General features: G+C 37.6%; 1 protein-coding gene across 1 annotated transcript; it reads left to right on the top strand.

Moving 5' to 3' along the window:
* On the top strand, positions 1–27,711 carry Clca1 (chloride channel accessory 1). The gene is made up of 14 exons (XM_076862569.1): positions 1–162; positions 4,753–4,893; positions 5,063–5,210; positions 6,786–6,891; positions 11,114–11,291; positions 13,142–13,360; positions 13,910–14,137; positions 17,580–17,754; positions 19,650–19,756; positions 21,632–21,850; positions 22,420–22,681; positions 23,777–23,947; positions 26,102–26,341; positions 27,341–27,711. Exons 1-14 carry the CDS (start codon positions 1–3, stop codon positions 27,709–27,711), a joined length of 2,727 nt encoding a protein of 908 aa, XP_076718684.1.
* Positions 27,712–27,977: the final 266 nt, after the last annotated feature.

Here is a 27,977-nt window from a genome sequence, read left to right as displayed (position 1 = left end):
ATGGGATCATTAAAGAGTTCTGTCTTCATCTTGATCCTGTACCTTCTAGAAGGGACCCTGAGCAATTCCCTCATTCAGCTGAACAATAATGGCTATGAGAGCATTGTCATTGCAATTGACCCCAATGTGCCTGAAGATGAAGCACTCATTCAACAAATAAAGGTAAGTTCAGATGGCAATTATCTGGTTTTTTTTTTTTTTTTGGTAATTACTAATTAATAGTCTTTATCTCAAGCATAACATTGTAATAGAAGCTGAGTTCTCTCACTTCAGCTGTGTGACACTGGCAAGTTAGATTTTTGTATGAGTTTCAGCTTCTTCTGTAAAATGGAAATAATAACACTTGGATATTAAGATACTTGTAAGGGATGATGTGAATGTAAGGCATGTAACTCAGAAACATTGTTGGCACTTAATAAATCATGTCTGCTTTTACTGACTGTGAGTTATTTCACTGAAAATTATTTCACTTTACACTAAGAGTTAGCTAGCTACATTTGGCAGATAATGTAATTGCACAGAGGGTAGTTCTCTTGACTGATTTACTCCTGGGACATAGCAGACTCTCTTTTTATTCTCCTAAATGTAACCCCTTTCCCTGTGATGCTAAATATAAGCCCAGGATGCAAGCTGTGAACAACTTTGACCTTTTCAGTGGGAGGAAACCCTGCATTTTATCAGCCTCAAAAAAAGGGGCCCTCTCAGGATTGCTGAAGGGCAACACCTTACCTTGGTACCTCCTGTATGGGAAAAGGGAAGAAAAAAAATGCCTCCCATTCTGGCAGAGGTGCCTAAATTGCTGACAAATGGAGGAATTAGTGATGATCTCATGCCACAAAGAGCAAAAAATAAAAGGGAAATGCCTTATAAAAGACCGTCCTGGAATCTGGCTGCAGCACATCCAGAGGCAGTGTTGTGTAATGAGTAAGAGTGCTAGCCTGCAAAATGAGAACAATAATAAGTATCTCCCCGATAGAATTCCATGAGGATCCAATATAAAAATGCATGCATATAAAGGCAAGCTGAGTGAAGGGTGTATAGGAACTCTACAATTCTTTGGATGTCTTCTGCAGTCTGAAATTATCTCAACAGCTTAAAAACATAACTTCAAAATGCATAGTGCCTGGTACATAGTAAGCACTCAATAAAGGGTAGATGTAGCCATAAGTTAACAATCCCCTTTTATCTCTCTACATGGAAAGTTAATAATGCAAGGGCCCAGGGGGCCCTCCCCTAAAGATTTCTTGCTCCAAGCAGAAGTAAACCCAGAAAAATGAAGTTTGGAAAGAGAAGCATCTCTGCTTACCAGGAGTTTGTGGGTGGAGTATTGCAGCATCAGGGAATGGGGAACAGAAGAACGGAAGGTGGAGGGGGCTCGTCATAAAGCTTGCCTAGTTAACCCAAATACCATCATGCTGTCTTTGGTAAAGGAAATTCATACATTTTGAAATTTCTCAATAATCAGAAAACTTGTGTGAGTTGTTGATTTCCTGTGAATTTGGAAATGGCATCAGCAAAAAATGAAGAAGACACTTGAAAAAATGAACAAGGAAAAGCGTAGGAGGAAAATGTGTCCAATGTGTTTCTCTCTCTGGCCAGATGGTGGGTTAGGAAGATGCCAGGAGAATGCAGATCTTTAAGGACAATGGTATCTGTTGGATTTGAGCTCTTAAAGTACTTTTACCTCACTATCTTTGGGGGAAACGTACTTGTAACTACAGTTGTTAAATTGGCTTTCTAGAATGAATGCTAAACGGGTTGGGTGCGAGATAAGATGGCTTTCACCACTTCCTCCTCTGTGACAAGAACACGTAAAGAGTTACGTGTAATGATATGCCCAAAGTCCCTGAGTCAGTAATAAAAGTGAATTCCTCCTTATTTGATGTTTCAGATCTGCAGAGTTGAGGGACGTCACCACGGGCTTTGCAGTCTTTCCTGCCTACCCCTCAATCTCTGCTTTAATAACCTTTCTGAGGGGAACTCTCCCCTCGGTGCCCTTTTGAGGACAGCCTCTAGGTCAACTTCTCTTTCCTTTTCTTCCTTCGTTCCTTCTTTCCTTCCTTCCTCCTTCCTACACTAAAGATGGAACCTCACGCATGCGGTCTACCACTGAATTGCACTCTCCTCAGTCCTGAAGTCAGTTTTAAATACTTGGCTCTGCAGGACGGTCCTCAAAGCTTTTTCTTCACCTACAAGACCGGTAGAGGGCGCTGCCGCGTTCCATCCACCGTACCATGTGCACTGGAGAAGCCCTGAGAATAAGTCTCACAGGTGGGGCAGAGTCAGGGAGATGCGTGCACACACACGCGCGAGACAATCCAAAATGGGAGTATTTTGGAATCTCTTCAATGCAGGGAAGCCCAGGTACCACCTGTCTTGGCACAACTGTGCCAGTTTGCCACTCATCATGACCATTTCGTTCATTTAGTTATTTGTTCGTTCATTCAACAAATATTTACAGAGCATCTACATCACATCATGTACTGAGAATCCAGTTGTTCACTACCCCTGTCCTTAAGGCTTTTTGGTCCATCCTGTAAGCCATTAGCCAACAACCTTCTCTCAGTCCCAGAGTAAAATATCTATTTGGATATGAGGTCACCTTCTCAAAATTTTGAACAGATGCCAAAAGTTTCTGTTAAGACATGAAAAACAAGAGTATTTTCACTGCTTGGTCTTCCTCTTGGGAGACTGAAAGTTAACATTTCAAAAGTCAATACTCTAATATAATATAATACTCAGGAAGTTTTACATACATATCTCAAGGTTTTGGTGATTTTTGACTCCATTTAAAAATTTTTGTACAATAACATGATGTTGAGCTATCTTAGTGTTTGTTAAAAGTTAGGATTTTTAAAAGAGGAAAATATAAATTGTTAAAAATCCTTTTTTTAAAAAACAACTGGCAAGACAACCATTATTCTTGTACCTGTTCAGGGGCAAGAAGTTAGGTTTTAAACCTAACTTCACCCATGTCTTAGTCTCATTTCATGGATTCTGATTTCCTTCACATGTACTAGCTGCTTCTTCCAGGTCCCTTTTGCTGGCTCCTACTCTGCTCATGTCTAAATGATGGAGTTCCCTTCTTTCCTCTGTTTATACTTTCAATCCTAGCTGACCCAATGCCTTCTTTCCACAGAAATTGCTTATAAAACTCTCTCTGCCTTGTCATAATGCATCTCAGGGAGCCTGCAGAAGCATCTAATGCTGCAGTTCTTAATAATGTTACATGTAATTTGAAAATAAGTAACAATGCCATTATCTTATATCTCTAGTATTATACCAAAAATAAATACTACTATAAAGGTTAGTATTAAATTTAGTTTAACTTAGTATTAAATACACAAATTATTACAAGACTGAGCAGATGTTGAGGTTATATTAACTTGAGTTTTTCTCTATATTATTTGCTGTGAGATTTTGAGAATTACACTCTCTAATTCTGTTACTCTCCCAAAGATTTATTGATCCTCAAGTGATCAAATGAAATGAAACCAGTAGATGACATTTAATAAACACTTATTTGTGCCAAGTACACACTGTTTCTAGTGCTTCACATGTTTGATTTCATTTGTTCCTCATACCAACCTTATCAGGTAGTTACTGTAATATCTTCCATTTTATAAATGGAAAAACTAAGGCTCAGGATTAGGAAGTGCCCAGTGTCCCATAAGAAGTGGTTGACTTGGAATGGAACCACCATTTCACCCAGTCATCCCACTCCTAGGTTTATATCCAAAGGACTTAAAATCAGCCTACTACAGTGACACAGTCACATCAATGTTTATAGCAGCTCAGTTCACAATAGCTAAACTGTGGAACCAACCTAGATGCCCTTCAACAGATAAATGGATAAAGAAACTGTGGCATATATACACAATGGAATATTACTCAGCCTTAAAGAAGACTGAAATTATGGCATTTGCTGATAAATGGATGGAGCTGGAGAATATTTTGCTAAATGAAATAAGCCAATACCAAAGAACCAAAGGCCAAATGTTTTCTCTGATACGCAGATGCTAATTTTCTCTGATATTCTAATTCACAATGAGGGGAGGGCTAGGGAAGAGTAGAGGTACTTTGGATTAGACAAAGGAGAATGAAGGGAGGGGAGGGGTATAGGGATAGGAAGGAGAATAAATCGGACATTATTACCCTATGTGCATATGATTAAAAGGACTGGTATAATTCTATATACAACCAGAAGAATGAGAATTTATACTCCATTTTGTATGAGGTATAAAAATGAATTCTACTGTTATGTATAATTAATTAGAACAAATAAAAAATATGGGGCTGGGGATGTGGCTCAAGTGGTAGCGCGCTCGCCTGGCATGCATGCTGCCCGGGTTCGATCCTCAGCACCACATACAGACAAAGATGTTGTGTCCGCCAAGAACTGAAAAATAAATATTAAAATTCTCTATCTCTCTCTCTCCCTCCCTCCATCTCTCACTCTCTCTTAAAAAATATATATATATGTGTGTGTGTGTGTGTGTGTGTGTGTGTGTGTATGAAGTGGTTGATCCAGGGTTAGCATTTGCCTCTAGAGTCTCCACTATTCACTATTGTACCATGACACTAAGTATGTGGCAAATGCTCAAAAAGTTTAGATGCTATTATTGAAAGATATTTCACACCTCCTCTTTCCATTTAGTCTTTTAAAAGGTAAAATACAGATGTAAATTTGAATGATTGGTAATTTAGTCTATTTTCAGCTGTAATCATTGTGTATGTTTTCTTTCTTCCCAGGACATGGTGAATCAGGCATCTCCATACCTGTTTGAAGCTACGGGGAAACGATTCTATTTCAAAAATGTTGCCATTTTGATTCCTGAAAACTGGAAGACAAAACCTGATTATGTGAGACCAAAACTGGAAACCTATGATAATGTGAGATTGTCAAGTTCTTCTTTTGAAAGTCAATTTTCTTCTGTAATTTAGATATTAAAAAATCAAAATACTCCAGAATCAAGTGGATTATTCCAAAATTCTCCAACATGATAAGGTCAATTTCTTTGCTGAAAGGCAGCCACAATCAAAACCTCTTTTGAAATTTCAGGCTGATGTTCTGATTGCTGAACCTAATCTTCCGGGTAATGATAAACCATATACTGAGATGATAGGAGGGTGTGGAGAAAAGGGTGAAAGGATTCATTTCACTCCTGACTTCTTAGCAGGAAAGAAGTTGACTCAGTATGGACCACAAGGTATGGGTACAGATAAAATATTCTACTAATTAAATTACTCGTAATTTAATCATTATATTTTAAAAATGGATAAACAATAGCATTATCTTTGTGAGTAGCCCACATAAGCCAAATTACACTACTATAAACTGACAAAGCATGTTTTTCTATGCGAAACAGGAATTCAGAACAATGCATTTCTCAGACATAATTTATTTTTTAAGATGTGTAAATTTAATGTTATAATTTTGAAAATTATTATAGTACCAGGTAATAGCTGTAAAATAGTTTAATATGTAGTATGAGGTTTCTATAGATCCAAGACTCACCTAAATTAAACCTTCTTCCTGCAATTCATATAGTAGCCACCAGATGGCACATATCAACAGTACTCTCAGACTTTTATGTTTTCAAATATAACTAGATCTTCTCAAAATGCAGGTTCTAAAATAAATAAATAAATAAAATTGCAGGTCCTGATTCAGTGCACATGCAGAGGGATTCAGTAACATGCATTTTTTAACAGGCTCCCAGTGATGCTGCTACTGCTGGTCTGTGTGCCACAATGAGTAGCAAAAAAGAATAAATACCCTTACAGTTCAGCTCTCAAAAGATGAAGAAAAAGCCTAATTTTCTTTTACAAAAGAAACTTTTAATCATTTCTTTATGAGCTATATAGAGCAGTCTTTGGAGGAAATATTAAAATAAGCAACAAAGTATTTATAATGTATGCTTTCCAAGTATAATCAATTGTGATTTACTAAATGACTAGTATTATATATTTTTTTTAACCTGAAGTCTCTTGAATCGGCTTAATTTCCTTTACTTAGAAAAAGAAGAGAAAATAAACAAAAGACTTTGGTGTCTCTATGCCCCACCCCCAAATACACTAGAGCACTTGTCAGAAAAGTGTCAAATGTATGTCTTTGTTGTTCTCTATGTGACCGGATTTGGCAGAGAAAAAGTCATATTGCCTGTTCTCACAAATGGAATTCCAGTGTGGGAAAATAGCAAGATTATGGAAGAATGACAATATAACAGGCGCCATAATTGGAATAATAAAAGAACAATGGTCTAGTCTGAGTATGCCCAAGAAGGCTTCCAGGTGGACAGAAGCTTGATTTTGAAAGAAGAACAGGAGGTATCCTGGCAGAAATAAGGAGAGGGATTCCAAGAAGAGAAAAACCTATAAACCAGAGATGAGCAAGAACATGAGGTAGCCTGGAATGTAAAAGTTCAAGAATTTAGCACAGAGAATTTTGAAAATGGGTAGGGAACAATAGGAAATAAACTCTGGAGAGGAGCAAGGCCTAAATCCTCAGGAAAAGACAGGAAAGCAGTTTAGATTTCATGAAGAGCCAACTGACATTTACTAGGTCCCTGGTTAACATCTGATGACCCAAAATAAGTATTTGTATTTTACAAAAATGTACACTTGTCATATTTGACCATTCTCAGGAAACCAAGTCTCTAATATAAAAAAGAAAAAAAAATATCACAAAGCATAAAACATTAGAAGACTAACTTTTCTTCCAGTGCGAGAAGGTTATGCTACACTTCTTATTGTACTCAGGTGTTTGAAATATTTTCTCACAGGTAGGGTTTTTGTCCATGAGTGGGCTCATCTACAATGGGGAGTATTTGAAGAATACAATGATAACCAGAAATTCTACTTATCCAATGGAAAACCGCAAGCAGTAAGGTATTAAAATGCAAACATTTTCCCCTAACTTGATTAATTTAAAAGTATCAGTCTTGTTTTCTATCTCTAATTCATTCTTAGTGCATTCCTTTTCATCTTTTCATGAAACTACCACTTTGTTTATTTTACAAGTTCTTCATTTAATCGAGTTCTCTATTTTGCAACTAGAAATCATTGGCTTTTACTTAAGTGTACCAACTATCATATGCCTACAGTCACCATGTGAAATGTCTCCATTTTCTTGTCAGTGACATAAGAACTAATGGAGCTCTTTAAAGCAGAAAGATGTCTCTGTGGACTTTTGTTAGTATGAATGGGCCTGGTAGGGACTGTGGAACTTAGCAAAAAGACAATCCAAATAGTAAAGAAAGGGCTGGGATGTGGCTCAGCAGTGAAGCACTTGCCTAGCATGTTTGAGGCACTGGTTTCAATACCCAGCACTAAATCAATACAGAAATAAGACAAAAACACCTTACCATTTGAACTAAACTCTAAACTGAATCACATTTAGAAAGTATGCTTGGCTGGCATGGTTTTATGGGGAAGTTCTTCTATACAGTTTCCCTATATATAAACTGCTTTAGTACAAACATAAATGATAGGGAACTTACCAATTTAAAGAGCTATAATAATTCAGGTACTAAAACCTGACAGATGAATTGGAAAAAATTGTGTACACTTTTGTAGAAAGGCAGAGGCAAAGATTTTAAATGAAAGGATAATAAGATCCAAGAATTGGTGGAATTAAAGGAATAGGAAACACACTAAGGCTCAATAGGATGCTTCCAACAATTCAGCAATGTTGTGAAATTGGGGAAGTAACTAGTAAAGCTAAAAAATAAATGATTATTCCAATAGATTCTCATAAAGCTACTTGATAAAATTTCACATTTATTCTTGAGTTAAAAAAGTAATAAACTTTTTTTAAAGAGTAAAAGTTGGTACAACACCCTTTTCACTTCTGTTGCCAGTCCTAGTCAGATGATGGCTCTTTTAGGAGATGTACTCAGCTTTGGTTGGTTTACAGATTTTATTTATTTATTTATTTATTTATTTATCTATCTATTTATTTATTTATTTTGTGTGTGTGTGTGTGTGTGTGTGTGTGTGTGTGTGGTACTAGAGATTAAACCCAGGGCTTCATAATGTTCAGTGAACATGCTAACACTGAGCTAGATCCTCAGCACCTCATTCACAATCTTGATTTTATACAGTCATTTCCACCTGGAGCAGGTGGTGTGGCGTAAAGGCTCAGAACTCAGGCTTGACCCCCCACCCCCAAACACACACACACACTTCTCCCACATGAGCATTACTGTTCCTTACTTTTCTTTTTCATTACTACAGTCAAGCTCTATGGGCATGAGCTTTCTATTGTTGTCCCTCATTCTTGGGAACCCTTCAGCCATAAATGAACACTAGGTACATTGCTGATTCCTAGAACCATTCGTGGTCTATCAGATTCCTTCAGCATATACCCTTGGCACTACACACACCACAGCCTGCGATGATCATACGTTGGTCTGACCTTTCAAATCCCAGCCAATAGGCACCATTCCAAACCTGATGTCTGCCTTTCCTGTTTCCCTTTGCTAAGCTTCTAGAAGGTTGGACACCATATCTTCCCTTGAGAGAAAGTCTGATTAGTACCTATTCCTTTATGAGATATTACAGAAATATCTACATATCAGCATGTTCTTCATTCCAAATGGCATACAAATGGCTATGTATGCTACATTAGTAAAGTGGACATGATTGGCATGTCCTCTTAAAAAGAAATTTCCATATATTAATAATACATATTGCTCCTTATCTTCCTAACTTTTAAATTATTTTTAAAGCCTAGGAGAAATCACAAAAATGACAATACTTTGCAGAACAGAAGATTACTTCCTTAACATGATACAGAACATCTATGAAAATCAACAATCTATAGTATATTTAATTGAGAAACACTTCCTAGGAATAGGATAAGGATGGTCATTATAATCATAGTTATCTAAATTTGTTTAGGAAGGTGTAGCCAAGGCAACAACATAAATCTGGGGAGGTACAAAAAAAAAGGGATACCAGAAAGAAAGAGAGAAAATTGCTTTTTTTGCAGGCGATATGTGGCCCACTTAGAAAAATAATCGAATATATTTATATATTGTTATTGAAATATAATGAGTTCAAAAATATAATGGAAAAAAATACTCCAGTCAGCATAGCAATTCAATAGGAAAAAATCTTAAGAAATCTGGAAGATATATTTGAAGAAAACTATAAAATCATTCTAAAGGATTTAAAAGCAAACCAAGATAAATTGACTTTTAATATATGAATTTCAACCAAAATTGATATATAGGTTTTATGAAACTCTCATCAAAAGACCATTCTTTATTACCTCACTTTAAAATCCTGGGGTCCGTTCAATTAATATCATCTCTGAAAAAGAATCATAATAAAGGGGACTTTTACTTACCAAACTTGAAAGTATACTATAAAACTACACTAATTAAACAATGTGGACAGACAGGCATTTGTTTATATAATAATTAACTATTTAATATACTTTGAATTACCAATCTAGAAGGAAAGTTAGTATTTCTTAAAATGCCAGAAAAAATTTAACTATGGAATAAAAATTAACAGAGACTCTTCCAATTGGATAGACTCATTAAGTATAAAAAATCATAATGCAAACCATAAGCCTATGAATAAACTGCAAATCTCTATGTAATGAAGGCCTTTCTGTACATTTAAGAATTGGGAAAAGACATAACTAAAAGAACAATAAATACTTATTAATTTAAAATTTTGCTGTACACAAACCGAACATAAATTGGAACAAGTAAAAATAGAAAGAAGTTTGAAAAAAAAATTTCAAAACATGTCTTTTGAAGCTTAGTATTATAACACATTAAGAACTTTGGGAATTCAGTGAAACCTAACAGAAAAATTGGCAAAAGAGAAGAATATATAATTCACAAAAGAAGAAATAAAAAATGGCTAATAAACATATAAAATGTTTATACTAACTAGCATCAAAGACATGCAAGTTGGACAAAGATGAGATTCATCTGTTACCTAGTAAGTTACTATCACAGCATTGAGAGCTCCCATGGATAGTTGTTAGAGGCAAAAATTGGAGCAACTTTCTGGCAAGTAATTTGAGAGATACTTATCAATTCTCTAAATTTTTTCTTGACCCAGCAATTTCATACTTAAAAATTCATTTAAGGAAATGATAGAACAAGTCATATCAATTTTAAAACATTCAAATTTTTGAATCTGACAATTTAACTCTGGAAGTCAATCATGTGGCACACTTGGAAATATAGTCAAAAGTTTATGTGAAATTTTGTTTACTAATTCTTTCTTTTTAGTACTGACAAACTAGGGGATAAACAAAATTAAATAAATTAGCTTAAATTTATATTATAGTACCAAAAGATGATATTATTAAAATCACATTTTAAAAGAATATTAAAATTGTTATTAAAATTTTAAATATGCTAGCATACTCAGGTTTCTAAAAGCATAAAACAACACTGTGTGTGCAATCTAATGCTAATACACAGAGCACAAAATACTTCCATATGTCAACAGTAGTTTATTTCTGATGGTGAGAACTTTTTTCTTTTATTCTTTATATTTGTGATTTTCCAAATATTCTGTAATATTCTGTATTGCTTATACTCAAAAATACAATTAAAAAGTAAGATCTAGGAGGAAAACATTCCATTCATAACACCAAACATCAAACATACAATATAAAAAGTTTAAATATCCATGAATATACGAGAACCATGCAAAAACAATGTGGAAAAATGAGAAAAAATAAATTAACAAACAGGAAATTTCAGCAAGTCTTTTGGGGAAAACAAAGAGGGCTCCTGATTTTCTAGGAATGAGAATAGATGAAAAGGTACCTAAGTACTCTGATCCTTTCTAATACAGCATCCATAAACTAGACTAGCTTTTCACTGCATAAAAATAAAATCTTCTTTTTCTACTTTTTTATTGGAAATAAATATTGATATTGTTTTGGGAGGCCCTCAGATGCTTTCTGAAAAAACATAAATGACCGATGAAAATTGAATAATTTTGCTATGTGAGGGCATCTTTCTTGGATGATGAGAGCAAATCATGGACAAGGCGATTTGTCAGAAACTAAGTACAGAGTATAATGCTTTGGAATATTTTATTTCCTAAACATCTAACCTCGACACATTTTCAGATGTTCAGCAGCTATTACTGGTTCCCATGGAGTTCCAAAGTGCCAGGGAGGAAGTTGTATCACCAAACCTTGCAAAATCAACAAATTAACAGGATTGTATGAACAAAACTGTGAGTTCATACCCCAAACGCAACAGACTGAGAAGGCTTCCATAATGTTCCAACAAAGTATTGGTTCTGTAAGTACCTTATTTTCAATTTTTTCCCCACACTTATGAATTTAGAGATTTTTGCCCCCACCCCACCCCCTGCAGGTGCTCCAAGAAGATTAAGTGTAGGGAATTTTTTAGGGAAACCATCAGCTTTAGGGAAAAATCACCCGATTCTCTTTGGGACTAGCTGCGAATACATATTCAGGGGTAAAATCACAGCGTCTCCCTCACTGCTTCCTGTGTCATGATTCTTTCTTCTCCACCATCTCTCTCCTACTAGCTTTTATTTTAAGGATTTAGAATGACTTCAAGTGTCCTTAAAGGCATACAAACACAAAAATTCTTAGTTATATAAGGCATTTACCTAGGGAGATTAGGCAGTTAATAGTAATATAAACAGTAATTATTTTTATTTCCATATTTTTATTGGTACATTATAAACCAAAATATTGATGGGATTTATTGTTACCTATTCATACAAGCGCACAATATAACAATATAATTTGGCCAATATCACTCCCCAGCATTTTCCTCCTCCTTCTCTCTCTCCCTCCCACACTTTGGCCTCTTTCCTCTACTAATATCCCTTTGATTTTTAGGAGGTCCACTCCCCATACCCTTTTTCCTCTTCAGCTTCCACATATGAGAGAAAACATATAATTCTTAACCTTCTGAGTTTGACTTGATGTGTTTTCAGTACTCAAACTTACATTGAGCTTTTGTTATTTGTCAGACACTGAGCCAAAATTTTGAAATAGTGAAATTTAATGAGACCTGTTTCTTCCTTAGATAAATGCGCTATAATGTTAAAGGGTACTTGCTGAGATTTCTACATTGTCTTGTAAGGCCACAAAGGGTTTAGTGGAAATTCTCTAGGGAAGGAGAGAAAATTAAAAAACATTTAGAAACCTCTAGCTAAAAATAAAGGTACAGTTTACAATGCAGAAGACTGAGGAGGAACTTCTTGACAAAGTACCACAAGCAAAGGCATAAGTCTGGCAAGTTTAGAAACTAATAGGCTGTAGTGGGAAAAATTAGAGACTTAGAAGAACACACAGAATGAGGATGGACAGTGAGGCAGCAATCTAAATCACAGAGATTGCTATTTGCTATGTGAAGGAGTCCAGTTGATAGTTGTATGAGCAACAGTGAATCTCAAAAGGGTATTATATACAAGGGTAAGAGGAAAGAGGCTGCTATGGGTAGACCAGTTGGAGGGAAAACAAATGGAAAAGACAGATAGGAGATAGCAGTAGTTTGAGGGAGGACTGGTAAGGGTTTGGATGTTAGAGATTCCACTGGAAAAGAAGATGAACTGGAGAGTGAAATGTATTACTCTTGGTTATCCTGTAGGGGAAAACAGTTAAGAACACTCCCAGTTTCCTGATTTGAGTGACTGGGTGCATTACTGGTGACATTAAGTTAGGAAACATATGAGGAATGGTAATAATGCTGGAGAAAAGTGATGAGGGAATTTATGAACACATGGAGTTTGAGGAGCCAGTGAGACATCCAAGGAGATTTTAGAGCTGGAATATTGGGTTGTTGAAGGTTGGAATGCAGGGTGCTGGTAAGTGAGGTGGTGCAAGTTTGGAGAGATAAGATGGCATCAGGAGATATACCAAACTTGAGGAGTAGAAAGGAAAAGTAGAGTAGGTAAGTGGGTGCTGAGGAGCATTGAGGGTCCAATGAGGTGAAAGATATGGTTTGAAACAAGAACTCTGACTTACAGCTCTGATTCCTTAGCAGTGCTCTATAAGAAGTGGAGCCAAGGTTCCAGGTGAACAGGGCAGGCTGGGGAGAAAGGCAGGGGATTTACATTATTAAATATCTTAAATACTTAACTATTGTCTACATCATTTTATTGACAATTTCAGGTGGTTGAATTCTGTACAGAACAAAACCACAACTCAGAAGCTCCAAACTCGCAAAACCAAAAATGCAATCTCCGAAGCACATGGGAAGTGATCCGCGAGTCTGAGGACTTTAAGAAAACCACTCCTATGACAACACAGCCACCTAATCCCACTTTCTCACTGCTGCAGATCGGACAACGAATTGTGTGTTTAGTCCTTGATAAGTCTGGAAGCATGGCGGTATGGTCACCAAGTCTTGGTTTGGTTGCTAGTTATAGATAGGGGTACAACATGATCTAGACCACAACTTGGAACTAACTGAGATGAATACACTGCCAGGGTCAGAGCAATTACAATAGCAGCTCAGCCATCAGAAATGCCCACCTATACAGTGATCTGGCATTAACTGTCTCATTTTCTAAATTGTTTTCAGCTAATAAGCCCAGATCTGATAAATCATAACATAAGTGTAACTTTTTTTGTTGTTTCACTGACAATACATAGGTCTATTGGTCTATGAGGTCCTATATAGGAGTTATCTAGAACTATTATTAAAGCATTGTATTTTAATGATTGTGTATTCTAGGTTTACTTTTGGAATTTTAGTCCTAAAATTATATCCAAAGATGCTGCTAAATGGAAAAAATTTCCAGTATGACATGCCTCAAGTTATCTCCTTATCAGTTACTGTGCATTGAGCCATTCATTTCCAAAAATCCTCTAGCCTGTTGTTGTTAGTCTTTTCCTCTAACCCCAACCTGACTGCTCTTCTTCTGTTTGTCCACTCAGAATGCTAACCGCCTTAACCGGATGAATCAAGCAGGGAAGCTTTTCCTGCTGCACACCGTGGAACAGGGCTCCTGGGTTGGGATGGTGATGTTCGACAGTGTCGCCTCTGTACAAAGTGAACTCAGACAGATTAACAGTGACGCCGACAGGGATGTTCTCACTAGAGGCTTACCCATAGTACCTTCAGGAGGGACATCCATCTGCTCTGGGCTTCGATCAGCATTTACTGTGAGACATGTTCCCCTATAGCAGTTTGCAATGTTTGCCATTTTTGTTCCTAAGAAATTTCCATACACACCTACTGTCTAATTGATTTAGACAACCAAGGACAAAGTAATAGTTCAAATTATGCAAAGAAAAAGGCCTCCAAAGCTATTATTAACTAATTCATTCATGCTTTTGTACTTTCCTGCAAGTATACCTCATTCAAAATATTCAAAGTGTGCATTCTACATGCCAAATATTTTCTTGGCTCTAAGAAAATATGAAGGCCAAACAGAGAGCATACCTCCTTACAATCTTATTGGGGAAGATGTACCAACCATATAGTAACATGAATGAATGTATACTCATAAACTATAATTAGTGCTATGAAGGAAAGGGACACAAGGATCTTAAAGAGTTATCTTTTATTGGGAAAAAAAAAAGCTACAAAAATGTTGAAATTCCAAGGCAACTGAACTCTCCAAACTTTGGGAGACATTGGATGACCTTTTAAGAAAGAAAATAATTTGTTGAATCAGGAGGCCATAGGAACCATAACTACGATTGTATTGGGGTCATAGTTAAAGATCTTGTCTGACTATCTGACCACATCATCCCTCACTTACATAACAATGAATCCCAATTTCAATGAAATTATGTAAAACTTCCTGAGAGTTTTCGTGATAAAACTCCAACCTACCTTTCCAGGCTGAAGCCCTGGGGACTTTCTTCCTGGTATCCCTTGTTTAAGCAAATTGAGTCAGCTCACTTCAAAGCATCTGGATGTTTGCCAGGCTGCCTCCTCAAGCACAGAACTTTCTCTTCCCTTCCTTGCCCATTGATTACATTCATTCTTCAAAGAATAGATACCACCTACTTCTTTTTTTTTTTTTTTTTGCATATTAAATTTTTATATATTTTTTTAAATTAATTTTTATTGTAGGTTGTTCAAAACATTACATAGTTCTTGATATATCATATTTCACACTTTGACTTGACATCATTCCTGATCCTTTCAACTGTCTAGGAATCTCTCTTTCTGAATCCTATAGCTCTTAAAAACCCAAAAACCTCTTAAGACTTCTAGGCTCTTCTGTCTTATAACTAATTATGTGTTTCAATCAAACAAAACTTCTTTAGGAATAAGAGTTATCATTTTACCTCCAAGGCTTCTGGCCCAATGTCAGAATGTTCTTGGTAAATAAATTGAGTTATTTGATGCCCTAACACCACCTGATGCTTAATTGTACTAAATATCCTATATTTATTTAGGGGATATTTAGCTACATAAAACAAAGAACAGGAGGCTGAACAAAGTGGGCTGGCCTAAGGTCACACAACCTCACAGCACCTTAGTGGGTCTGCTTTCTGTCTGCTCATTGGGCACAACACACATATTTGATGCATTTGGGGCCTGTTTCGGCTCTCCAGGTAGCAGCAGAAATGTGTAGTTTCCAGCTTACATAGTTTGATGTGGACACTGGACTGAACCAATTTCTCAGTGTTGTCTGTCCCTCTGGTTCTTTTATTCCACTCTGAAGTACTTTCTTAAAAGTACTTTTAATCACGAATTTAGCAGCAAATTCCTCTTCCAGACCAGGCATATGGATACCATATGGTTCTGTTACTTCTGTCACTCAAGCAAAGGAGCAAGTGAGGTAGGAGCACTGACCAATGGAATCACTGTGAGCTGCACTGAACTCCTGCTATATGAAACCCTGGGGAGATGACTCATGCCAGATGGAGTGGTAGTGATGAGAAAATTTTCCATTTAGATGAGTGAGGGAGAGTGTGAGATCCAACTGGAGTCTAGAATGCTCCTCCCCCCCTGTGGAATCTGAACATGGGGTGGAGGAGCTTATGTGACTTCAGGGTAATAAGATGAAGGGTCTTGGGTTCTGCACTGTTCTCCAGAGAGTCTGTGCTGGTCTCCACAGCAGGACACTGGTCAGGCCTATCATGGGCTCCTTGCAGTGGTATCTGTGTGGTTATAGGACTTTGCTTTGTTCTCTAGGCTTTACCAGGGCCCAGCAGTCCTCCCCAGCAGACTCGGCGTCACCTTGGCTCTCACTATTGGAGCAGAGCCCTGAGCACCCTGTGACCCCCATCTAGCTCCAACCAGGCTGTGCATTCCTCAGCCACATGGCAGGACTACTTTGTCTCAACTGCTGACTCAACTCTATTGCCTTCCATCTTCCCTGTGGGAGATGTGAGATGTGAGAACTTCTTTCTATTTTCTAGGACAAAACAGCAATTATGATGAGGGAGACAAGGAAATCCAAATTGGGCCATATTTTTTTTAGCTTCCCAGGCCCTGCCCTCTACCTGCTCATTGGACACAACACACATATTTGATACATTTTGGAGCTGTTCCAGCTCTCCAAGTGGCAACAGAAATGTGTAGTTTGATCAGACCAAGGCCATGATGACAACTGGCAGGTTCTCCACTCTGCCTCCTCCACATGCCACTGCCACAGTTCTGCTCTCTTCCCATGTTATCAGCTGCCTTCTTTGGTTGTTTCCTCAGAGTTCAAATAAGGAGTGGGCACAAGCCTCCTCTGCCCTTAACTTCCCTTCCAACCTACTTATAACACTTTCTCATTCTGAGATTTGTCCAGAGAGGGAGGTTGCCAAGCCTAAGCTTAATTGTTTGTTTCCTGATTCTGAGTCTCCCAACTCATTCTCATTTAGGGGAAGAGTGGATTCTTGCCTTTATATGTTTAAATGGGTCACAAATTCTTTATCTAATTTTCCTCCCATCTTAGTCTTATTCAACCTTGGTATGAGTTTTCTCTCTCTCTCTCTCTCTCTCTCTCTCTCTCTCCTTCTCTCTCTCTCTCTCTCTCTCTCTCTCTCTCTCTATATATATATATATATATATATATATATATATATATATATATGTATAAATCTGAGTCTAACAGGGATATTTGAAATATAGGTGTCATAGAAAAACTTGGAATTGGGGATTCATAGGAACAAAATATTTTGCTTTAATAAGAAGGGCTACTAAAATTTTTTAATTACTCCTATGATATGAGTAATGACCAATCAGAACCAATGCCAGCCATAAATAGTTGATATTGTTGGTGAATATCATACAAGCTAAAAATCTTCCCTGTATCCAATATCCCCCAAATACAACCCCCACTTATGAGGATGTTTTCTAAAGGTGTCTCGGATCTTCTGGAAGCCTGTCAAAGAGAGCCCTGGCAAAGAAAATAAGAAAAACCTTTGCTGCATCCCTAGCACCATCCACCCCTAGAACTGCCCTGCATCCCCCAGTACTCCTCTCTGTGAGTTGCTGCTCTAAAATTATACCATTGCAAAACAGATTCATGGATGCTCCCAGATACTTTTGTTTATTTCCTCTGGAATTTCTCCTCTTGTTCCATAAAAGTGCAGTTTTCATAAACACCCTGGTCACCGGAAGTCTGCTAATGCATGCCCTGAAATATGTCTTTAGGTGATTAGGAAGAAATACTCTACAGATGGAGCTGAAATCGTACTGCTGACTGACGGGGAGGACAACACTATAAGCAGCTGCTTTGATGAGGTGAAGCAAAGTGGAGCCATCATCCATACAGTCGCCCTGGGGCCCTCTGCAGCTAAAGAACTAGAGGAGCTGTCCAAAATGACAGGTGAGGGATGACCTGCTGAGGCCCACCAGACTGTGAGCTCCAGTGAACTGGGGAGTCAGGGGAAGGTGGGATGAGGTGAGATGGGGTAATCTTCTTGGCCTGCTCTTCCTTCAAATGGCCATAAGAACTGACTCCACCCCCGTATTTTAGAGCCTTGGTTCTAGGATTAGAGAATTCTGGAGAAGATGGGACCAGCACAGCACCAAGTAAGGACTCGGGACTCTCTTCCCAGGCATCTTATAAGAATTAGTAGAAATCTACCAGTTGGCAGATTTCCACTTGGCAGCAGGCCAAGAGACCCAGGGGAGACAGGTGACAAGCCACTACATACTACCATGATACAAGTGCTATATTAACAAAAGGAAGTATGATAAAGGGACTGGGGTTGTAGCTTACCTTGCACACGAGAGGCACTGGATTCAATCCTCAGCACCACATAAAAATACATCAATTAATTAAATTTATTTTGTCCATCCACAACTAAAAATATTTTTTTTAAAAAAAAAGTATAATGAGGCACACAAATATAGCGAATTTAACTTTACCTGAGAAAGAAGGGCCGGAGAAGGAAGGGAAAACAGCAGGGGAAGGGCAAAGAGTCTGGTGAACAATAAAGGTTACTCTGAAAATGTAGCAGACAATGCAGTTTCTCCATGAAACATTAACGTATTGTATATCTAACTCCCATACGCAAACAGATGGTTCAAATAGACCCCATAGTCCCTGGCTTCTTTAGCTGAGTAGGTGAGCACAATGTTTTTCTTCTTCTTTTACTTAGTGATAGTATTAGGGACATAAATTATTAAACTAATCTTCCTTCTGGGGCAACTAAAATGTTGGACCATTCAAGCCGAATACTACCTGTCCTGAGCTGGGTTTCCTATGAGCAGAGCCTGAGACAGCGATTTGGGTGGATAGGATTTGTAGAGCAACAGCTCTCAGGGAAAACAAAGTGAGGAAACAAGAAAGAGGGACAAGTGGCTGAGCATGGATGCAGACTTAGAACCTAGCTGAAGGCTGACCCCTGATGGGGCTCTGGATCAGGAACTGCATCACAGAGTTGGTCCCACCAGGAGGCCAGAGGGCTGCCTTTTGTATTGCTGTGTCCAACAGCCACTGGCTGTGAACTGTTAGGGCAGGACAGAGGGGAGGGTCTTTTTCTTTTCTAACTAGGATGACCTTTTTTGGTAAAGTGGTTCTCCTCAAAGGAGGCAACCATAGCTGTTAGTAGTGAACACTCAGAACAACAGGAAGAGATGCATTCGCCTAGATAAGGAGATATGTGTGGGACATCAAAAGCATTTCCAATATATTTTCTTTAACTTTGGGTGTCATTTAAATAGTTTAAAAAAGTTTTACATCAACTTATCATAGTTACATTTATCCACAAGAGCCCAAGACTGACAGGTCTAGTATCTAAATCTTATTTTTCTGTATAGCCTACTTTTCTGAAACTGCCCTTTGTCTACTGTTATTTATTGCTATTGCCACTTCTTTCCTGATTTTGATGAAAACTCTAAAGCTAAGTTTGTTAGAATTATTTCTCAAATAAGATTCAGTCCATCAACTTGGAATAAGGCTTAATCAATGCTCTCATGTGAAAATAAAAATGCAGACGGTATGATGTTACTTAGGCCTCCCTTCATGGTTGAATTGCAGAGAGTTGAGGTAGTCAGATGACAGAGATGTTGCTAAAGCTATTATTTACTAGGGTTAAAAAATCAGTATCAACTTCTAAGTTAATCTGGGCATATATTTGATGTTGAACTATTTTTACTTTAATAATACTACAATGGAATATTTATTTTAGGTATTCTTCTTTCTGAACAACAGTTAAAATATTGTAAATACTTGTTTTCTGGAAAATAACTTATGATGGTGTGATGGTGTTTTAGGAGGTTTAAAGATGTATGCTTCAGATCAAGTTCAGAACAACGGCCTCATTGACGCTTTCGGGACCCTTTCATCAGGAAATGGAGCTCCTTCTCAGCGCTCCATCCAGGTTGGAGTTCTTTCTTTTTTGTTTTTCATTTTTATACATAATCGTAGCCAAGATGGAGACTTTAATATTTAAAATTTTTAAGTTCTACATTTCTCTATTTGTTAATTAAAATTAAATTAGAAGATTCAGCCTGGTATTAGGTATTATTCCTAAAGTATCAAACTACTCATCTAAACAGGCAATTAGTGTTTAGTTGTTTGGAAACAAAACTAAGTGACTCCTTCATAGAAACCAGCAATATAAAATGTAAGGGGTCCAGAATTTTTTTTAAAAAAACATCTGCTAACAAACACACAGCAGTAAAATTGGCGGGGAATTTTCTTTAGAGTAGAATGTCTCAATTATGAATTTTCTGGGACAAGTGTCCAGGGGATTACTTGTTCTATTTTTCCACAACCTCGAATCCCTAATATTGGCCAGGATTTTCATATAATGGAGAGAAAGCACTTTTCACGGTGGAAAGCCTGTGCTGTCCATGCAGACACGGGAACCTCGACCCGGTCTGCCATTAACTGACCAGGGCCAAGAACTGCACCTCTCTAGGTATAGACCAGAAAACCTCCATGGGCCCATTTGTTTCTAAAATTTCAAGAAGACGAAATTATCTTTTGAAAGTTCTTGAGACTATTTTTAAAAAGGACAAGTATTTTAAAGTGCTCTTTTCTAGGAGATGTAGAAATTACATGAATCTTTAAACTAGAAAAAGTAAGTGATCAGCACACACCCTGGTGTGAATTATAACTTTTATAAATTTATAAAGTTTGGGTAAAGATAAAGAAATACTATAATATCAAAGCCTAAATTGACAGCTTTCAAAGCAACAGGGTTTCAGGTCTGCTAATGTAGCATTTGTTCCATCCAGGAAGACAATAATTATACCTATCCAAGTTAACCTAGGCCAGAGTTCAGAAAATTAAATGCAAGGGCTTGGCTTGGAAAAGAAAGCAATGAATCTTATAAAAGTAATTTACACCAATGAAAGGATAAGCTCACAGGCAGTTTCTATGAGTTATTTTCGTATTTAAGAAACCTAACAGGGAAAGAGAAATGAATAGGACTGGTTTATCAACTTGTCATAAGAGCGTATCTAAGAGCCCTTCACATCCAGGATCATTTTACCCAAGAAACTAGAAAACCTGGCCCCATGACCAGGCTACTCTTGTCTTCTAAGAGGTGTCCCCACAGGGAGATTAATACCTAGGAGACAATCCCCCACATCACATTTCCTCCAGAAGACTTGTTAATCCTTTCCCCCTTCAATCCCCGAACGGAGACCCCTCTGTTCTACTTCAAATTCACCTTGGCTTCACAGGCACTGCAATGATGCTTAACCTAGCAGTCTATCCATGAATGTGAAATAAGTCACGGTCCTCTTAAGGATTTATAGACAGGAGTTAAATGTACTAGTAACGATGAGGTAGAGTACGATGTGATGCACATCAAAGGACTGATAGAAATGATCCGATGGGAGTGCACAGGAAGTTAAGGTGATTCACATCCAATAAGTGAGATGGCTGTCAGAGAGATCTTCACAGAGAGAGTGATATTTGAACTGAATTTGGAAGGATGGATAAGGATCACACAAGTGGAGAGGAATGCAAAGTCTTCAAAGGAAAGCAAAAAGTCTTAAAGTCAGGGATTTGTAAGGAACCTTTGGGGAGGGAAATAGTCTTGTCTGGGTAGGGGAAATACAATTGTGGAAGCTAAGGCTAGCAAAGTAATTTAGAACTGGATTATTATAATCCTAAACAGCAAAAGGACTGAGGACTCAGGCATCACCAAAGACTTTTTAATGGGCACTTGGGAGTGTGGGCAGAGTGGAAAAGTTCCTGAGATCTGTGTTCCCCAGAAAGTAAAAGTTGTTTTTCTTAACAGCTGGAGAGTAAGGGATTAACCCTCCAGAACAATAATCAGTGGATGAATGGCACGGTAATAGTGGACAGCACAGTGGGAAAGGACACTTTCTTTCTTGTCACCTGGACAAAACAGACACCCCAAATCCTTCTTTGGGATCCCAGTGGAAAGTTACAAAGTGGCTTTGTAATGGACACAGCTATCAGAATGGCCTCCCTCCAAATCCCAGGCACCACCAAGGTATGGAGTCAGCTTTATTCCCTCTCGAAATTTGACAAGATAAAACAAAGCTATTTCTGAATAACTGCAGCTTTTTAATGTTTGTGGTTGCCAAAAGGACAGTCAGTATTGAATCAAGAAAACAATGAAAAATTTCTATCCAGTGAAAATCACTTAGTCTGCCAGCAGGTCAAGGAAAAGGAAGTTGGTGATGTTTGGCCAGATGCTGAGTGGAGAACATTCAAATTATACAGCAGTCCAGATGCAAAGTGATTGTTGGAGCTTTGAAATCATGACAACTTTCCTCTATCTCAGAAACTCATCTCTTGAAAAACCAAGGCAATGATAAATGAGGACACAGCTTTCAGCCCTCATTTTCCCCAAACAGGATTTTCTTGACAAGAGGAACCATGTAATAAGTTCAGACACACTGCAGGTTGTCTTGGCTGACAATATCTAAGGTGCCCACATCTTCTCAGACATGCTTGTGACATGCTTGAATCAGAAAGGCTTTTCCTATAGGTAACACTCAAGCCAGGTCTTTGTTACCCATGTTGTTCACTGAAAATGCCTGCATCTGTTTTTGTCAGGTTGGGACTTGGAGATACAGTCTGCAAGCAAGCTCACAAACTCTGACTCTGACTGTCTCCTCCCGTGCATCAAATACTACTGTCCCTCCAATTACAGTGAAAACCAGAATGAACCAGGACACAGGCAAATTCCCCAACCCCATGAGAGTTTATGCAAAAGTTCGTCAAGGAGCCTTACCAATTCTTAGGGCCAATGTCACAGCCCTGATTGAATCAGCAAATGGGAAAACAGTTACCTTGGAATTACTGGACAATGGAGCAGGTAACCACCCCAAAGTTGGAAAATATATCTTTTTATTTTCAAGAAACAACCAGGGAATTACAGGAGGCATGGTCTGGTAAGAACTGTTAGAAACAGAGAGCCCAGCACTGGGGGTCTGTTTGAAACAATTCCTTGCCTCCCCATAATTCCCCTATTCTAAAATGTTGGAAAACATAAAGAAGGGCCTACTTTTAGCTTCTGCAAAGCCGAAGTGCTCAATAGACTCAGAGACTCTAGAGAGTTGTCAGACCCCCAAACTAAGGGAAGAAGATAAATTAATAGCTATTTTATGTTTCTTTCTTTCTGTTTGTCTGCCTGTCTCCCTCCCTGCCCACACACACAAAGGCATGTATACAAATATATACAAATACACAAATGAAGATATATCTATAGATATATCTTCACCACACACATTTTAGATATTATTATCATCCTTACAATACAGGTGAAGATAAAGATACTTCCACATTTAGAAATCAGCAGAGATGGATTTCAGGTCATTCTCTGTGATTCCTATAACCATACAAGTTGTACATTAGCTTGTCCCTAGAGAAGGGAGAGATATTCTGTATTTCTTTTTTGAAGAAATATGTCTGCTTACTGTGATGAAACTATACTTATTAGAATGAATTCTGCAAATGAATTTCCCACCTAAATCTACCTTGGGGAGAAGTCATGAGTTTTATTAAGTAATTATTTCACGCTTTTTACTCACACATGATTTACAGCAATTCAGTTTGGTTCAGTAGCAATTCAATTTGGTTTAACACATACTGAGTAACTAGCTTGTGCTATGTTGAGTGTAACAGAGACACATGATACAATGTATGATTTCAAAAAGAAAGAACAATTCAGGGTCAGAGGTGTACATAATAAAACCATACAAACACATGTGCACACAGGTACACATGTGAGCATCAAACATGTACAGTGGTAAAAGCAGTAGGCCTCATCCTTCACATATAAATCTTAAGGTCTCTTGGAGATAATGCTGAATTTCCCTCTGCTTTGAAAAATTTTAACCCGCACATGAACTGAAAATATACAAATGCTTACCTTTAGGATATTCGTTAATTCCTCTGTTTCCCTGTCAAGGGGCTGATGCTGCTAAGAATGATGGTGTCTACTCAAGGTACTTTACAAATTATGATGCAAATGGAAGATATAGTGTAAAAATATGGGTCCTGGGAGGAATTACTGCAGTCAGACAGAGAGCAATTCCTCATCAAAATGGAGCCAAGTACATACCTGGCTGGATTGAGAATGGTAGGTAATCTGTAGTAGCACATCTCACTTGGGTAAAAGGATTGGGGTCAAGAGGAAATCATTAAACCTGTGAAGCAGAATAATGCCAGATTATCTCAGGGTTTCTCAGTTTGGGCTTGATTGACATCCTGGGCCAGATAATCTTTTGTTGGGCATTGTCTTGTGCATTGTGTGGTGTTTAGCAGCATCCTTGGCCTCCACCCACTAGGTGTCAGTAAAATCAGGACAATCATCATTGTTCTCCAAGGGGACAAAATAGCCCGAGGTTGAAAACCACTAGATATAACACAGCTTTTGATTGCTTTGGTTCAAATTTCAGTCCTGTGCCAAATAAAATATAAATTTTCTCTGTGCTTCACTTTCCTCTGTTGTAAACAGATAGTAATGGTAACTGCCTCAGATAATGGTAATGAGGAATAAATAAGGAAATAAACCTAATGTGCTATTGCTAGCAAATAGTTAAGTGTTTGTGTTTTATTATTTTTTAAGATAAATTTTTAAAAACATTTCCTAAGAAAGCCCTTTTGTTTGACATTAGTGTTCCCATAAAATTAAAAAAAAAAAGTATAGTTCAGGGCTTGTTGTGTACATCAGTATCACAACCATAAGCCCATATCTCCCCTCCTACCCACTGCTCATATCAGGAGCAGGGAGAAGAGTAGATAAATCTGACACTGGGCAGCACACTGGGAAAATCATATCCTTGAAACAGTCCCACACCACTATGGGTTACACATACTTGCCCCAAATAAGAGTTGGGATGGGGACCAAGACTGAGTCTAATGGCTTTTAGGACTTGCTTTCCACCCATGTCCACTGAGCTCTGGGCAGGCCTTTTCCTGACACCTATATGGAGGAAGGAGAACAGCTTCTCCAAAAAGCTTCCCTGCCTCTTTTATTAGGTGTGTGCACAGTGAAGGGGTCCTAGGATATGTGATATTCTTTTGGCAAAGTGATTATAGGGAAAATATGCTTTGAAAGATACCATTGCTTCTAAGGTTCTTTCATAGATTTGTACCTATATTATTCATGTTTTCCCTTCTTTTTGAGTTAGGGGAAGAAGACAAGAGGAGATGGATTTAGTGGCTATTTCTAGACTTATCATAGTATTTTACTCACATCAATATATTTCATCCTCCTGAGTATTCCTTTCACAGATGGGGAAACAGAGGTTAGAGAGGTTATGGCTCAAATAAGTAACAGTGATAATGCCTGTGTGGCACTGGGAAGCAATCTTCTTCTCTCTATCCCTTAATAAGACTCAATACCAAGAACAAGTCTCTACTTATTTGAATCTGCCAAAGGATCTAAATTGTCTTTGCTCAAGACTCAGTAATGGGTATGAAGATAAATCTGTTTTTATAAGTAAAATTTTTGAGGACTAAAGAAGTGGAGTTTGAGAGAAAGTGAATTCTGAGTAATAGCATGTTAAAATGTAGGAATGTTTGTATTGAAAAGAGAGTTTGAGAACCCCTTTGACTGAGCAGATGGATAGTTTTGAATCCCAGGGTTACTTTTATACAATAAAAGCAATGTGAAAGAAATTCGGATTGTTAAAGAATAAGGTTCCCAGGCATTCATTGAGAAAATTAAGAGCCTTTCAAAGCATAAAATTTGGAATTCCTAATAAAAAACATTTCCTGAAATACTATATCAAAAAAGAAAGATAAAATACAAATACAGAGAAAGTAAAAGAAAATGCCTAGAACCTAGGGAATTCTTAAAGGTCTGGATAATCCATTACCATATAAAGGGGAAAGATTATAAAGCTCATAGTATTGACTAGGTAAAAGAGATGTCCTAAAGTAGTTAGGTTTAAGACAGAATTATTTAAACTGACCTTGTGCAAGGGTAAGTTCAGGATGGACAGAAAATTGGAAAAAAGAGACAGTTTAAGGACTAATGTTATTAAAATAAATTCTAAAAGATTACTGCAGTACATATCCAGGAAATATCTGTGAGATAAAGAAATGTGATTCTCTCTTTGCTTTGTTCTCTCTTATGCATCCTAATTTGGAGTCTTGTGACCACACACTGAAAGTGAATATTGTGTATGAGAGGAAAGAAGGGTAAAGGAAGAGCAGGAAGAGGGTAATCCTGTAAGAAAAGAGAGTGATGTTGCTTCCCATAATTTGAGTAATTTTTTAAATACAGGTCAAATAAAATGGAATATACCACAAGCTGAAATTAGTGACAATACTTCTCAAGAGGAGCAAGTGTGGTTCAGCAGAACATCTTCAGGAGGTTCATTTGTGGCTTCCAATGTCCCAAGTGGTTCCATTCCTGACCTCTTCCCACCTTGTCAAATCACTGACCTGCAGGCAGAAATCCAAGAGGGCAGTCTCATTAACCTGACTTGGACGGCTCCTGGGGATGATTACGATCAGGGACAAGGTAAGCTGAACATGAGGTGGACCCTGAAAAGGACTTGACCAGACAAGCTGAGGTACAGAAGGAGGGGATGAAGGCAAGTGTATTGGGAAGCAGAAGCGGGCAGCAGAAGATTGGGGGATTTCGAATGTCCTCTGAAATGAAAGGTAAAGATTTTTCAACAAGTGGTTTAAATTTTTGAAAAGCTGAGTTCAGTCATTACTCAGTCTTTTAATAATGATTTTTAAATCTAAAAAGAAGTGGTGCTTTTATCAATAAATAGGAGTATGTTTTAATTCATTTTCAGGAAGTTTGCCAGCTAAAAAAGATATGCAATTGTGTAACTTCTAGCAGAGTTGCCAAGTTTTTGTTGTATTTTGAAGGATGCACAAAAATGCCCACACCAAGAAAGGCAAACATTGTATTGTTTTGTTTTTTTCCCCTCTGAAAACTTGCCAAACTATCTCTTAAGAAACCCCATTTTCAGTAGTGATTCCTGGAGAAGGACTAGGATTAGAGCATAAATATCTATGGAGTAGAACTGTCCTTTGGAAGAAATCTCAAGTCCTACCCAACTTTGCCTCTCAAAGTGTGAGCTGTGGATTGCAGCATGGGCACCACAGGGACACTTGTTAGAAATATAGAGTCTCAAGTTCTGTCCCAGACTTAATGAACCAGAATCTACATTTTAAGATCCCTCAGTGATTTATATGCACATTGACATCTGAGAAGCATTGGTATCAAAAACCCCACTATAAATGCTAAAACAATAAGCAATAATTAAACAGCTACTTCTCAGCCAAGCCTTAGGCCTAGAAAGGCTCACCAAGGTTTGAAGCCATAACCAATCCAATTTTATATTTATTACTTTGTCAAGATATACAAACAAGAATGTAAAAGGGATATTAACCCTGGTAAATATAGACCATTAGTTTTATTTATTCATGGAACTTTTGGGGATGGTGATAGAATTTCTAGATCTGAGAATTACGAGTCACATCCTCTTTCTCTTTTTCTTTTTAGCTCACAAGTATGTCATTCGAATAAGTACAAGTATTCTTGACCTCAGAGACAATTTCAATGTTTCAGTTCAAGTGAACACTACTCATCTCATTCCAAAGGAGGCCAACTCAGAGGAAGTCTTTGTGTTCAAACCGGAAAATATCACTTTTGAAAATGGCACGGATCTCTTCATTGCTATTCAGGTTGTTGATAAGGCTAATCTTAAATCCGAAATATCCAACATTGCACGAGTATCTTTGTTTATTCCTCTTCAACCTGAAGATACTTCTACTCCTTATCCTAGTATTACTACCAATAGTACCATTTGTGGCTTTCACATTTTAAAAATTATGTGGAAGTGGATAGGGGAATTGCAAATGTCCTTACCTTAAATTGAGTTTTCATGAGATATGTAAAATAAATCAACCATTCTTTTGATCAGAAAAAAATTCTAAAATGTACTTTAGACTTCCTATAGGGGGCAATGTAATAAAATGTTAAACACTGGGTATATATGTATAAAAACTATCCATCTGAGTTTAAAAGTTTAATCACTGACCAATCTTTTAAAAATTATTTTGAATATAAGAAGTGATGCTTGTCTCAATAAATGAAAGTATGTTTTAATTCATTTTCAAGGAATGTAATTGCAGTTAAT

The sequence above is a fragment of the Callospermophilus lateralis genome, chromosome 7 (genome assembly GCF_048772815.1).
Source record: "Callospermophilus lateralis isolate mCalLat2 chromosome 7, mCalLat2.hap1, whole genome shotgun sequence".
Lineage (NCBI taxonomy): Eukaryota > Metazoa > Chordata > Mammalia > Rodentia > Sciuridae > Callospermophilus > Callospermophilus lateralis.
This window is presented reverse-complemented; position numbering and strand designations above follow the sequence as displayed.